Source organism: Anolis sagrei, chromosome Y (assembly GCF_037176765.1).
Source record: "Anolis sagrei isolate rAnoSag1 chromosome Y, rAnoSag1.mat, whole genome shotgun sequence".
NCBI classification, from domain to species: Eukaryota; Metazoa; Chordata; class Lepidosauria; order Squamata; family Dactyloidae; genus Anolis; species Anolis sagrei.
In genome coordinates, this window is record NC_090035.1 from 4,236,414 (window position 1) to 4,248,565 (window position 12,152).

Here is a 12,152-nt window from a genome sequence, read left to right on the forward strand (position 1 = left end):
TTTATGCAACTGGTGGCTTCCTAAACTTGCCCACGAAGGACAGGCAACTGTCTTCAATAACTTCTTCTTTACTTTAAAGGAAAACCCCCTTTTTAACTTCTCCCAGGCTGACTGTAATCTAACCCTTACTGATGTGGGCTCCGCTACCGGGTCGAACTGCGTTTCGAAGCACCGAGTGGACCTACCAGTAAAGGCTTAGATATTCTCCAGCTGGAGTTCTTGGGTCTTTCAAACTGTTCATCCTTCCGAAATTCCTTAAAGCTTTAGGACTGCTTCCCTGGAAATCTTTGGGTGTTCTTAAGACTGTTCTCCCCCGGAAGGTCTTAAGGGTTGAAGCTTTTGTACAGGGGAAGCTTGCACACGTCCTGTACACTAGCTTTCCTTGCTGAGACTAACTAAAAATGGCTCCCTTCCCTTCTCAATTGCCCTGAGCAAGGGGCAGAACCAAAACTTAACGATGATGGACAGGTGACTTGCCCTATGACTGCAACCAAAGGAAGCCACCTTCTGCAGAGTCCCTGAAACCTAGGACTGCAAGCAAACATTTAATACAAAGCAAATAAAGTTGGAGCTCCTGGTACAGCCGTACCAGCACAGTACCAAAAGGGTTATGAATCTGTTTTTGGTCAACTTTAGGTTCAGTTTGGTTATTCGGAGTGCCGATTCAGAAAATTGTATTGAATAGACCACACCAGCTCAAGTTTCTAATACAGAACACATGCCACCCAGTAGTCGTCATCTGCTCGCCCACAGAAAACTGTATTTAATCATCTAGAGCTGATGTGGTAGTAGTAATCTTTCGTGGGTGGTCAGCCTCTCCTTTCCCAACATCTCCTTTGCCTTGGCGCTATAAGAGGGTTTCGCGAGACCGGTTGCTCTTGTTGCCGTGTGGCTTCAAGGCAATGGTGTAGAAATGGTGAGGCCGCAGAACATATTATCGTTCTTGTGAACCACTGGTGGTCCACGGACCACAGGTTGGGAACCACTGGTGTGGATACACCCAATGAGTCCACATTCTTAACCCACAAAAGCAAGAATAAACACCGACACAACTCTGTTTTTCACAGGATAAAGCTTTATTGAGACTATGCTTTAGACTAAGTGGGAGAAAGTTATTTACAAGAGACAGCTCAAGCCATGCCTTCCTAACATTTTCCGTCCTTGACATGAAAATGCCTTTTTAAAAAAAAAACCCAGACTGCTTCCATTTCAGAAAACACATCAAAGATATTTCCGAAATCCTCCACTTGTCTCTCTTCGTATTCCAAGAGATGCTTGCGACTTCCGCCTTCCTTCTTTCTCTTTCTGTGCAAGTTGTCTTTGAAAATAGATAGCTTTAAGCTGCTCTGGTCTTCACTATGCTAGCAATCTTTGCAAAAGGCAGCTGCCTGGAGAGACTTTGTCCTTCAGCCTGAAAAGAGAAAAAAGTAACTTATTTAGGAGGCAAATGGTGGAACTAGATACAGGGTGAGTGTGCAATGGACAAAGGAGTTTGGAAATTACTTTTAATAAAAGGAATACATTCCCTTGTACTGAACTAGTTTCATTATTCATATTCTACCTCTTAGTCTCAATTTTTTTTCATGCCAGGAGCGATTTGAGAAACTGCAAGTCGCTTCTGGTGTGAGAGAATTGGCCGTCTGCAAGGATGTTGCCCAGGGAACATTGCACAGATGTTTTGATGTTTTGCCATCCTTGTGGGAGGCTTCTCTCATGTCCCCACATGGGGAGCTGGAGCTGACAGAGGGAGCTCATCCATGCTCTCCCCAGATTCGAACTTCCGACATGCCGGTTTAACCCATTGCGCCACCGAGGGCTCCATCTCAACTAAGATAAACTCATCAATGGATTGCTAAAAGCAAGGACAGAAACTCAGGCACCTACCAGCTGCCACTTCGGAGGGGTGAGATCTATTCCTCGGCGGATGATTTAGAGCTGGCAGATTTGGAGACCTGGATGATCTCCACCGAAGTGAAGGCTTTGCCAGCCGAGACGCGGTGGCGGGTGCGCAGCTTGTTCAGGGCCGACTCGGCCATCCCGGCTCTCTCCTCGGCATCGTCCAGCTCGTGCACAGTCTTCCGGTACCTCGCTATGCTTTGATTGGCCTGTTCCTCCTGCAGAGAATGAACCAATGAACACCATTCACATTCTATGTTTTTTACATTTTTACTTTACATATTCGTAACAAACAATGAAACCGATCTATAAACATGTGTGTGTGTGTGTGTGTACACTAGCTGTACCTGCCACGCGTTGCTGTGACCCACCTTCCCTACCTCTTTCTTTCTTTCTCTCCTTCCTTCCTTCTCTCGTTCCTTCCTTCCCCCTTTTCTTTCCCTCCCACTTTCTCTCCTTTCTTCCTTCTCTACCTCTTTCTTTCCTTCCTTCCTTCACTCTTTGGTTCCATCCTTCCTTCTCACTTTCCTTCCTTCTTTCCTTCTCTCCTTCCTTCCCTCCTTCTCTCCTTCCTTCCTTCCTTCCTCCTTCTTTCCTTCCCTCCTCCCTTCTTTTCTTCTTTCCCTCCTTCCTTCCTTCCCCCTTTCCGTGTGTGTATACACTAGCTGTACCCGCCACGCGTTACTGTGACCCACCTTTCCTCCCTCTTTCTCTCCTTCTTTCTTTCTCTCCTTCCTTCCCTCCTTCCTTCGTTCCTTCCTTCCACCTTTTCTTTCTCTCCTGCTTTCTCTCCTTTCTTCCTTCTCTACCTCTTTCTTTCCTTCCTTCCTTTGCTCTTTGGTTCCATCCTTCCTTCTCTCTTTCCTTCCTTCGCTCCCTCTTTCTGTCCTTCTTTCCTTCTCTCCTTCCTTACTTCCTTCTTTCCTTCTTTCCCTCCCTCCCTCCTTCCTTCCTTCCCCCTTTCCGTGTGTGTATACACTAGCTGTACCCGCCACGCATTGCTGTGACCCACCTTCCCTCCCACTTTCTCTCCTTTCTTTCTTTCTTTCTTTCTTTCTCTCCTTCCTTCCCTCCCTCTTTCCTTTCTTCCTCTTTTTCTTTCCCTCCCGCTTTCTCTCCTTTCTTCCTTCTCTACATCTTTCTTTCCTTCCTTCCTTCACTCTTTGGTTCCATCCTTCCTTCTCTCTTTCCTTCCTTCGCTCTCTCTTTCTCTCCTTCTTTCCTTCTCTCCTTTTTTCCCTCCTTCTCTCCTTCCTTCCTTCCTTCTTTCCTTCCCTCCTTCCTTCTTTCCTTCTTTCCCTCCCTCCCTCCTTCCTTCCCCCTTTCCGTGTGTGTATACACTAGCTGTACCCGCCATGCATTGCTGTGACCCACCTTCCCTCCCACTTTCTCTCCTTTCTTTCTTTCTTTCTTTCTTTCTTTCTTTCTTTCCCTCCCTCCCTCCCTCCCTCCCTCCCTCCCTCCCTCCCTCCCTCCCTCCTTCCCTCCTTCTTTCCTTCCCTCCCCTTTTTCTTTCCCTTTTTCTTCCTTCTCTACCTCTTTCCTTCCTTCCTTCCTTTGCTCTTTGGCTCCAACCTTCCTTCTCTCTTTCCTTCCTTCGCTCCCTCTTTCTCTCCTTCTTTCCTTCTCTCCTTCCTTACCTCCTTCTCTTTTTTCTTTCCTTCTCTCCTTCCTTCTCTACCTTTCTTTCTTTCCTTCCTTCCTTCTCTGCTTCCTTCCTTTCCTCTTTCCTTCCTTCCCTCCTTCCTTCTTTCCTTCTTTCCCTCCCTCCTTCCTTCCCCCTTTCCCTCATTCATTCCTTCCCTCTCGACATAGGCTGGGAAAGAGTTGGGCTCAAAGGCATTGTTTGAGAGAGGTGCGTCCTTGCTTTCTGTAAGTGCCCTCGCATTGCCCTTGGATCTCCCCATCGCTCCTTCCAACTGCTGCCATCGTTGAGGGCCGCAACCTTCCGATGTGACTGTAACACCGTCACATCGGACTGTGCGCAGGGCGGGGAAGTCGCTTTTGCACATGCGCTGCATTGTCATTTAGCTTTTTTTTGTTTTTAAGTCCTTTCCACTGCTTTTTTTTGGGGGGGGGGAGAGTTATGAGTGATGGCCACTTATTGGTCTGTTAGGGGTGTAGTGTCCAAATTTCGTGTCAATTCGTCCAGTTGTTTTTGAGTTATGTTAATCCCACAAATGAACATTTTTATTTATATAGATAACCAAGACCATGGTACTTAGCATCTATTTGGTTATGCCCTCTGCTTCTCCCACCCTGCCTATTATTATTGTTATTATAGTAGAGTCTCGTTTATCCGACCTCTGCTTATCCGATGCCCCCTTTTTCCTCCAGCATTTCAATTGAAGGAGCGCTCCCTAACTCTCTTCCCATTCCCAATCAGTGAAAAAGGCAAGACGAGGAGGAGGAGAAGGGGGGAAGAAAGGGGAAAAAGAGGCAGGATGGGAAGCGGAAGCATCCTCTGTCCTTCCCTCTGTGATTTCCACGCTCCTCTTCCACATCCAAGCACTTCCTGCTGGGCCCATCTAGCCCTGGAGCATTGCCTTTCTTTAACTCCTTGAGGTCCTGTTGTTAGTATTCTCGGTGTCTAGCACCATGTTGGACAGGTAACAATAGGAAACTCCATATTATCTGACATTTTTGTTTATCTGACATTCTGTCAACCTGTTTATGTCAGATAAGCAGGACTCTACTGTATGTTTATTTATATCCCACTAGCCTAACTTCTTCCAACTCTGTTTTTCTATGATTCATAGAATCATAGAATCAAAGAGTTGGAAGAGACCTCATGGGCCATCCAGTCCAACCCCATTCTGCCAAGAAGCAGGAATATTGCATTCAAATCACCCCTGACAGATGGCCATCCAGCCTCTGCTTAAAAGCTTCCAAAGAAGGAGCCTCCACCACACTCCGGGGCAGAGAGTTCCACTGCTGAACGGCTCTCACAGTCAGGAAGTTCTTCCTAATGTTCAGATGGAATCTCCTCTCTTGTAGTTTGAAGCCATTGTTCTGTGTCCTAGTCCCCAAGGAAGCAGAAAACAAGCTTGCTCCCTCCTCCTCCCTGTGGCTTCCTCTCACATATTTATACATGGCTATCATATCTCCTCTCAGCCTTCTCTTCTTCAGGCTAAACATGCCCAGTTCCCTAAGCCGCTCCTCATAGGGCTTGTTCTCCAGACCCTTGATCATTTTAGTCGCCCTCCTCTGGACACATTCCAGCTTGTCCATATCTCTCTTGAATTGTGGTGCCCAGAATTGGACACAATATTCCAGGTGTGGTCTAACCAAAGCAGAATAGAGGGGTAGCATTACTTCCTTAGGTCTAGACACTAGGCTCCTATTGATGCAGGCCAAAATCCCATTGGCTTTTTTTGCCGCCACATCACATTGTTGGCTCATGTTTAACTTGGTGTCCACGAGGACTCCAAGATCTTTTTCACACGTACTGCTCTCGAGCCAGGCATTGTCCCCCATTCTATGAAGGATTTCAAAGGATGGTTACGTACAGCCTCCTCGATTTGCCTCTTGTAGGTCTTCAGCTTGTTCTGGAGCTTCTCCACCAGCTCCTGCATGCGCTGGTTGGTCTTGTGGTCTTCTTCTGTTTGGAAGACCAGTTCCTTCAGGCGGCGCTCGTTCTTGTGCAGGACCTTCACCGTCTCCACGTGACGCTTCTGCTCTGTATCCAGCTCCGTCTCCAGCTCCTTAATCTGATGTTGAGGAAGAAACAGAGGACAAGGTGGATAAATACTCAAGGAAGTATGATGTTGATGATGATGATGGGGATGGGCAAGGAGTTCCTCCATTAGTTAGTAATCATTTGGGGGAGAATGTGAGCAATCCTATAATCACCAACATTATATCCCAATTTCATCATATCCTATTACAGTGGTTCAAAAACTGGCAATTCTGCAGCGCACCCAAATACCTGGGAGTCACTCTGGACTGTGGTCTTACCTACAAGAAGCACTGCCTGAACATCAAGCAAAAAGTGGGTGCTAGAAACAATATCATACGAAACTTGACTGGCACAACCTGGGGATCACAACCAGATACAGTGAAGACATCTGCCCTTGCGCTGTGCTACTCTGCTGCTGAGTATGCATGCCCAGTGTGGAACACATCTCACCACACTAAAGCAGTGGATGTGGCTCTTAATGAGACAGGCCGCATTATCACGGGGTGTCTGCGCCCTACACCACTGGAGAAGTTACACTGCTTAGCCGGTATTGCACCACCTGACATTCGCCGGGAAGTAGCAGCCAATAGTGAAAGGACCAAGGCAGAGACATCTCCAGCTCATCCCCTGTTTGGGTATCAGCCAGCACGTCAACGACTTAAATCTAGAAATAGTTTTCTAAGATCTACAGAGACACTCACTGGAACACCTCAGCAAGCGAGAGTCCAAAAGTGGCAGGCCCAAACCCAGAACCTGAACCAATGGCTGATACCAAATGAGAGACTCCCCCCTGGGCACACAGAGGACTGGGCGACCTGGAAGGCGCTGAACAGACTGTGCTCTGGCACCACGAGATACAGAGCCAACCTTCAGAAATGGGGCTACAAAGTGGAATCCTTGACATGCGAGTGTGGAGAAGAGCAAACCACTGACCACCTGCTGCAATGCACCCTGAGCCCTGCCACATGCACAAGGGAGGACCTTTTTGCAGCAACACCAGAAGCACTCCAAGGGGACAGATACTGGTCAAAGGACATTTAATCAACTCTCATACTCACAAATTCTGTAATCTGCTTGTTTGCTTTGTTTCTGTTAGAAATGTAATATAATTTGACTGGTTGTTCTGACACGACAAATAAAACAAATAAATTTGAAAGGGGAATTGTTTGTTTTTTGGAAGTTAGGATAGGCAATATCATATGTTACACAATGAATTAGGGGAAAAAAACCTGAGCCTTTTGTTTTTTTATTAATTATCTCACGAGAAAATGTATAAGGATGTGGGTGAACTACAATTTGCAAAAATCTTGGGCCAACCCTCCCAAAACTCCCCCAAGATTCATACTTGGCCATGTATTCTGTGTAATTCTGTGTAATGTAACTATATCAGTGGTTCTCAACCTTCCTAATGCCGTGACCCCTGAATACAGCCCCTCATGTGGTGGTGACCCCCAACCATAATATTGGTTTCGTTGCTACTTCATAACAGTCATTTTACTACTGTTATAAATCATAATGTAAATATCTGATATGCAGGGTGTATTTTCATTCACTGGATCAAACTGGGCACAAATACCCAATGCACCCAAATGTGAATGCTAGTAGGGTTGGGGGAGGATTGATTTTGTCATTTGGGAGTTGTAGTTGCTGGGATTTATAGTTCACTTATAATCAAAGAGCATTCCGAACTCCACCAGCAATGGATTTGGACCAATCTTGGCTCCCATGACCAATGGAAAACACTGGAAGTGTTTGATGGGCATTGACCTTGAGTTTGGGAGTTGTAGTTCACCTATATCCAGAGAGCACTGTGGGCTCATGCAGTGGTGGATCTGGACCAAACTTGGCATGAATACTCAATATGCCCAAATGTGAACAGTGGTGGAGTCCGGGGAAAATAGATCTTGACATTTGGGAGTTGTAGTTGCTGGGATTTATAGTTCACTTATAATCAAAGAGTATTCTGAACTCCACCAGCAATGGATTTGAACCAATCTTGGCTCCCATGACCAATGGAAAACACTGGAAGGGTTTGATGGGCATTGACCTTGAGTTTGGGAGTTGTAGTTCACCTATATCCAGAGAGCACTGTGGACTCATGCAGTGGTGGATCTGGACCAAACTTGGCATGAATACTCAATATGCCCAAATGTGAACACTGGTGGAGTCTGGGGAAAATAGTTGTAGTTGTAGTTGCTGGGATTTATAGTTCATTGCAATCAAAGAACATTCTGAACTCTACCAACGATAGAATTGGCTCAAACTTCCCCCATGGAATCCCCATGAGAAAATACTGTGTTTTCTTATGGTCTTTGGCGACCCCTCTGACACCCCCTCACGACCCCCTCGGGGGTCCCGACCCCCAGGTTGAGAAACACTGAACTATATGAATATAATATTGTAAGTAAACTTCTGATTTGTAAAGTAATTCTTTTATTCACCTCTATCTTCTACCTTTTATTTTTCAGTGAATGGGGTTTTTTGGGGGGGGGGGCAGGGGGGACCAAAATACTGTTTGCTTACATTTGAAAATTACCTAGGGCCGGCCCTGAGTTTACCAGCTCTTAGGATTTCTGGGAGTTGAAGGCCAAAACATCTGCCATTTTTTTTGGCAGAAAAAATGAAATGCAAAGATACAGAATGGGGGACTATGATGCCTGGCTCGAGAGCAGTACGTGTGAAAAAGATCTTGGAGTCCTCGTGGACAGGAAGTTAAACATGAGCCAGGAATGTGATGTGGCGGCAAAAAAAGCCAATGGGATTTTGGCCTGCATCAATAGGAGCCTAGTGTCTAGATCTAAGGAAGTCATGCTCCCCATGCTCTATTCTGCTTTGGTTAGACCACACCTGGAATATTGTGTCCAATTCTGGGCACCACAATTCAAGAGAGATATTGACAAGCTGGAATGTGTCCAGAGGAGGGTGACTAAAATGATCAAGGGTCTGGAAAACAAGCCCTATGAGGAGCGGCTTAGGGAACTGGGCATGTTTAGCCTGAAGAAGAGAAGGATGAGAGAAGGTATGATAGCCATGTATAACTATGTGAGAGGAAGCCAGAGAGAGGAGGGAGCAGATCAAGGGTCTGGAGAACAAGCCCTATGAGGAGCGGCTTAGGGAACGAGGCATGTTTAGCCTGAAGAAGAGAAGGCTGAGAGGAGATATGATAGCCATGTATAAATATGTGAGAGGAAGCCACAGGGAGGAGGAGGGAGCAAGCTTGTTTTCTGCTTCCTTGGAGACTAGGATGCAATGGAACAATGGCTTCCAACTACAAGAGAGGAGATTCCATCTGAACATGAGGAAGAACTTTCTGACTGTGAGAGCCGTTCAGCAGTGGAACTCTCTGCCCTGGAGGGAGTGTGGTGGAGGCTCCTTCTTTGGAAGCTTTTAAGCAGAGGCTGGATGGCCATCTGTCGGGGGTGATTTGAATGCAATATTCCTGCTTCTTGGCAGAATGGGGTTGGACTGGATGGCCCAGGAGGTCTCTTCCAACTCTTTGATTCTATGATTCTATCTGGGGACCCACAGGTTGATCTGTCCTATGATATCCTGGTAGGCTGTTAGGAATTGTGGGAGTTGAAGTCCAAAACACCTGGAGGGAGGGCCAAAAGTTGACCTGTGTCTGGTCTAGAGTCCACTCTCACAATCCCACCAATCGTAGACATGATGGGACGGAAAGAATGATCTTTCTTGAGGTTTTTGAAACCCATACAGGTCATACAAGCTTCGACCTGACCCATACAAGGCTATATAGCAATGGTTCTCAACCTTCCTCATGCTGTGACCCCTTAATACAATTCCACATGTTATGGTGACCCCCAACCATTGAATTATTTTTGTTGCTACTTCACAACTGTAATTTTGCTACTGTTATGAATCGTAATGTATATAATATAATATAATATTTTCATTCACTGGACCAAATTTGGCACAAATACCCAATACACCCAAATTTGAATACTGGAGGGGTTGGGGATTGATTTTGTCATTTGGGAATTGTAGTTGCTGGGATTTATAGTTCACCTGCAAACAAAGCGCATTCTGAACTCCACCAACGATGGATTTGGGACAAACATGGCACACAAAACTCCCATGACCAACAGAAATACTGGAGGGGTTTGGTGGGCATTGACCTTGAATTTTGGAGTTGTAGTTCACCTACATCCAGAGACCATTGTGGACTCAAACTATGATGGATCTGCACTAAACTTGGCACGAATACTCAAAATGCCCAAATGTGAATGCTGGTGCAGTTTGGGGAAAATAGTCCTTGATATTTTGGGAGTTGTAGTTGCTGGGATTTATAGTTCACCTACAATCAAAGCGCATTCTGAACTCCACCAACGATGGAATTGGGACAAACATGGCACACAAAACTCCCATGACCAACAGAAATACTGGAGGGGTTTGGTGGGCATTGACCTTGAATTTTGGAGTTGTAGTTCACCTACATCCAGAGACCATTGTGGACTCAAACTATGATGGATCTGCACTAAACTTGGCACGAATACTCAAAATGCCCAAATGTGAATGCTGGTGCAGTTTGGGGAAAATAGTCCTTGATATTTTGGGAGTTGTAGTTGCTGGAATTTATAGTTCACCTACAATCAAAGCGCATTCTGAACTCCACCAACGATGGAATTGGGACAAACATGGCACACAAAACTCCCATGACCAACAGAAATACTGGAGGGGTTTGGTGGGCATTGACCTTGAATTTTGGAGTTGTAGTTCACCTACATCCAGAGACCATTGTGGACTCAAACTATGATGGATCTGCACTAAACTTGGCACGGATACTCAATATGCCCAAATGTGAATGCTGGTGGAGTTTGGGAAAAATAGTCCTTGATATTTTGGGAGTTGTAGTTGCTGGGATTTATAGTTCACCTACAATCAAAGAGCATTCTGAACCCCACCAATGATAGAATTGGCCAAACTTCCCAACTAGAACCCCCATGACCAACAGAAAGTACTGTGTTTTCCGATTGTCCTTAGTGACCCCTCTGACACTCCCTCGTGACCCCTCCAGGGGTCCCGACCCCCAGGTTGAAAACCACTGCTATATAGGTCTCAACCTGCACTTTGCATGGGACCCAACTGGGTAGACAATTGGACAGTAGTGTTTTCTTCCTTACCCTGGTCTCCAGCTTCATGATGGTGCGCTTCCCTCCTTTAAGAGCCAGTTGCTCGGCTTCTTCCATCTTGACCTGCAGGTCTTTGATGGTGACCTCTTGGTTCTTCTTAATCTTCTCCAGGTGCATGGAGTGGTCTTGCTCTTGGCGCAGCTCTTCAGCCATGCGGGTCGCCTGGGAAGAAGCACAATGGTTTTTTAACCGAAAGCAACAGACGTTGAAGCTTTGTCACACTTTACGCACATTCACAACTCACATCAGCCACGGCTTTCTTGGCGCGCTCATCTGCGGTCCGGAACTCACTGATCAACTCCTCGTGATCGTTCGTGATGCGCACGAGGTCCGATTCCAGTTTGCGCTTGATCACCAGCAGGCTTTGGTTCTGGAAGGGAAAGGATTATATTTACTGCCTTGACCTTAATGAAAAGTGCGATAGAAAGGATCCAAAGGATGCAATGGAGCCATGACAGGAAAGGAGAACATGTCACCTGAACATTAGGAAGAACTTCCTGACTGTAAGAATGAAGGAGGCATAAGTATAAGAAGAATATTAATTTGCTACACTGTTCAGCTTACATAGGAAATTGGTTTGCGGTTAAGCGCGACACCGAAGTCTTCAAGTAGAGAACAAACTGTGGTTTTGACAGCCTAACACCTTGAGAACAACAGGAAGCCATACAAAGTGCACAAAACTATGTTCTGATCTATTGAACTACTGATAGGAGGGGGACTAAGAGGAGCAGAAGTGAAGACACCTGGTAACTTTCCATGACAAAAATACTCTTGTTTACCTGACTGTATAAAAAGCTTTGCTTTTGTCAAGGAGGTGTCGTGTGCCCTACACGACTGTCCAACTCCTTCATGATCATGAAAGAATAAACCTTTGCTTTTGATCTTCCTCCTGGGACTGCCGCTTTCCTTGTGCCTCGCATGGCCTGGACCTTACATTAAGACCCAAATTAGGGTCTCTAACAAGAAGAGCTGTTCAACAGTGGAACTCTCTGCCTCAGAGTTGGACTAGATGACCCATATGGTATTTTCCAACTCTATGATTCTAGGCGACAGATCAATAATAATCTCACCTGGACGCTGAGCTCGTTGTGCCTCTCGGAGACCTCCACCAGCTCTTGCTCAATGAGTTTGCGTGAGCGCTCGCTGCCCTCCAGGCCGGTCCGCACTTCCTCCAGCTCTGTCTGCAGAAGGCTGAGGCGCCGCTCCTGCAGGTTGTACTGTTCCCGCAGCTCCTCGTGTTGCCGGGCATCCTCGTCCATCTGGATCTGGAGGTCCTGAACACAAAAAGGCAGAAATACACTGATAGTATTGAAAATCCAGGCAAGATTAATTTCTGATACTGCAGTTGATTGTTCTGGGGATGCTTTACCTAATCATAGTGTGGTTGTCAATACCCAAAGTGTTTCTTGCTCAAGTTTTAATAATACTGA

The 12,152-nt window shown here is 46.1% G+C and overlaps 1 protein-coding gene across 1 annotated transcript in view; it reads right to left on the minus strand.

Moving 5' to 3' along the window:
- Positions 1-1,055: 1,055 nt before the first annotated feature.
- The window catches only part of LOC132780008 (myosin-16), a 97,301-nt gene continuing 86,204 nt past the window's right edge, over positions 1,056-12,152 (minus strand). The window contains exons 39-44 of the mRNA XM_067462275.1: positions 11,793-11,996; positions 10,967-11,092; positions 10,714-10,884; positions 5,406-5,606; positions 1,885-2,114; positions 1,056-1,411 (exon numbers count right to left, since the gene is read on the minus strand). Of these exons, the coding sequence (XP_067318376.1) occupies positions 1,911-2,114; positions 5,406-5,606; positions 10,714-10,884; positions 10,967-11,092; positions 11,793-11,996 (906 nt within the window). The 3' untranslated portion in view covers positions 1,056-1,411; positions 1,885-1,910. The remainder of the gene's footprint in view (positions 1,412-1,884; positions 2,115-5,405; positions 5,607-10,713; positions 10,885-10,966; positions 11,093-11,792; positions 11,997-12,152) is intronic.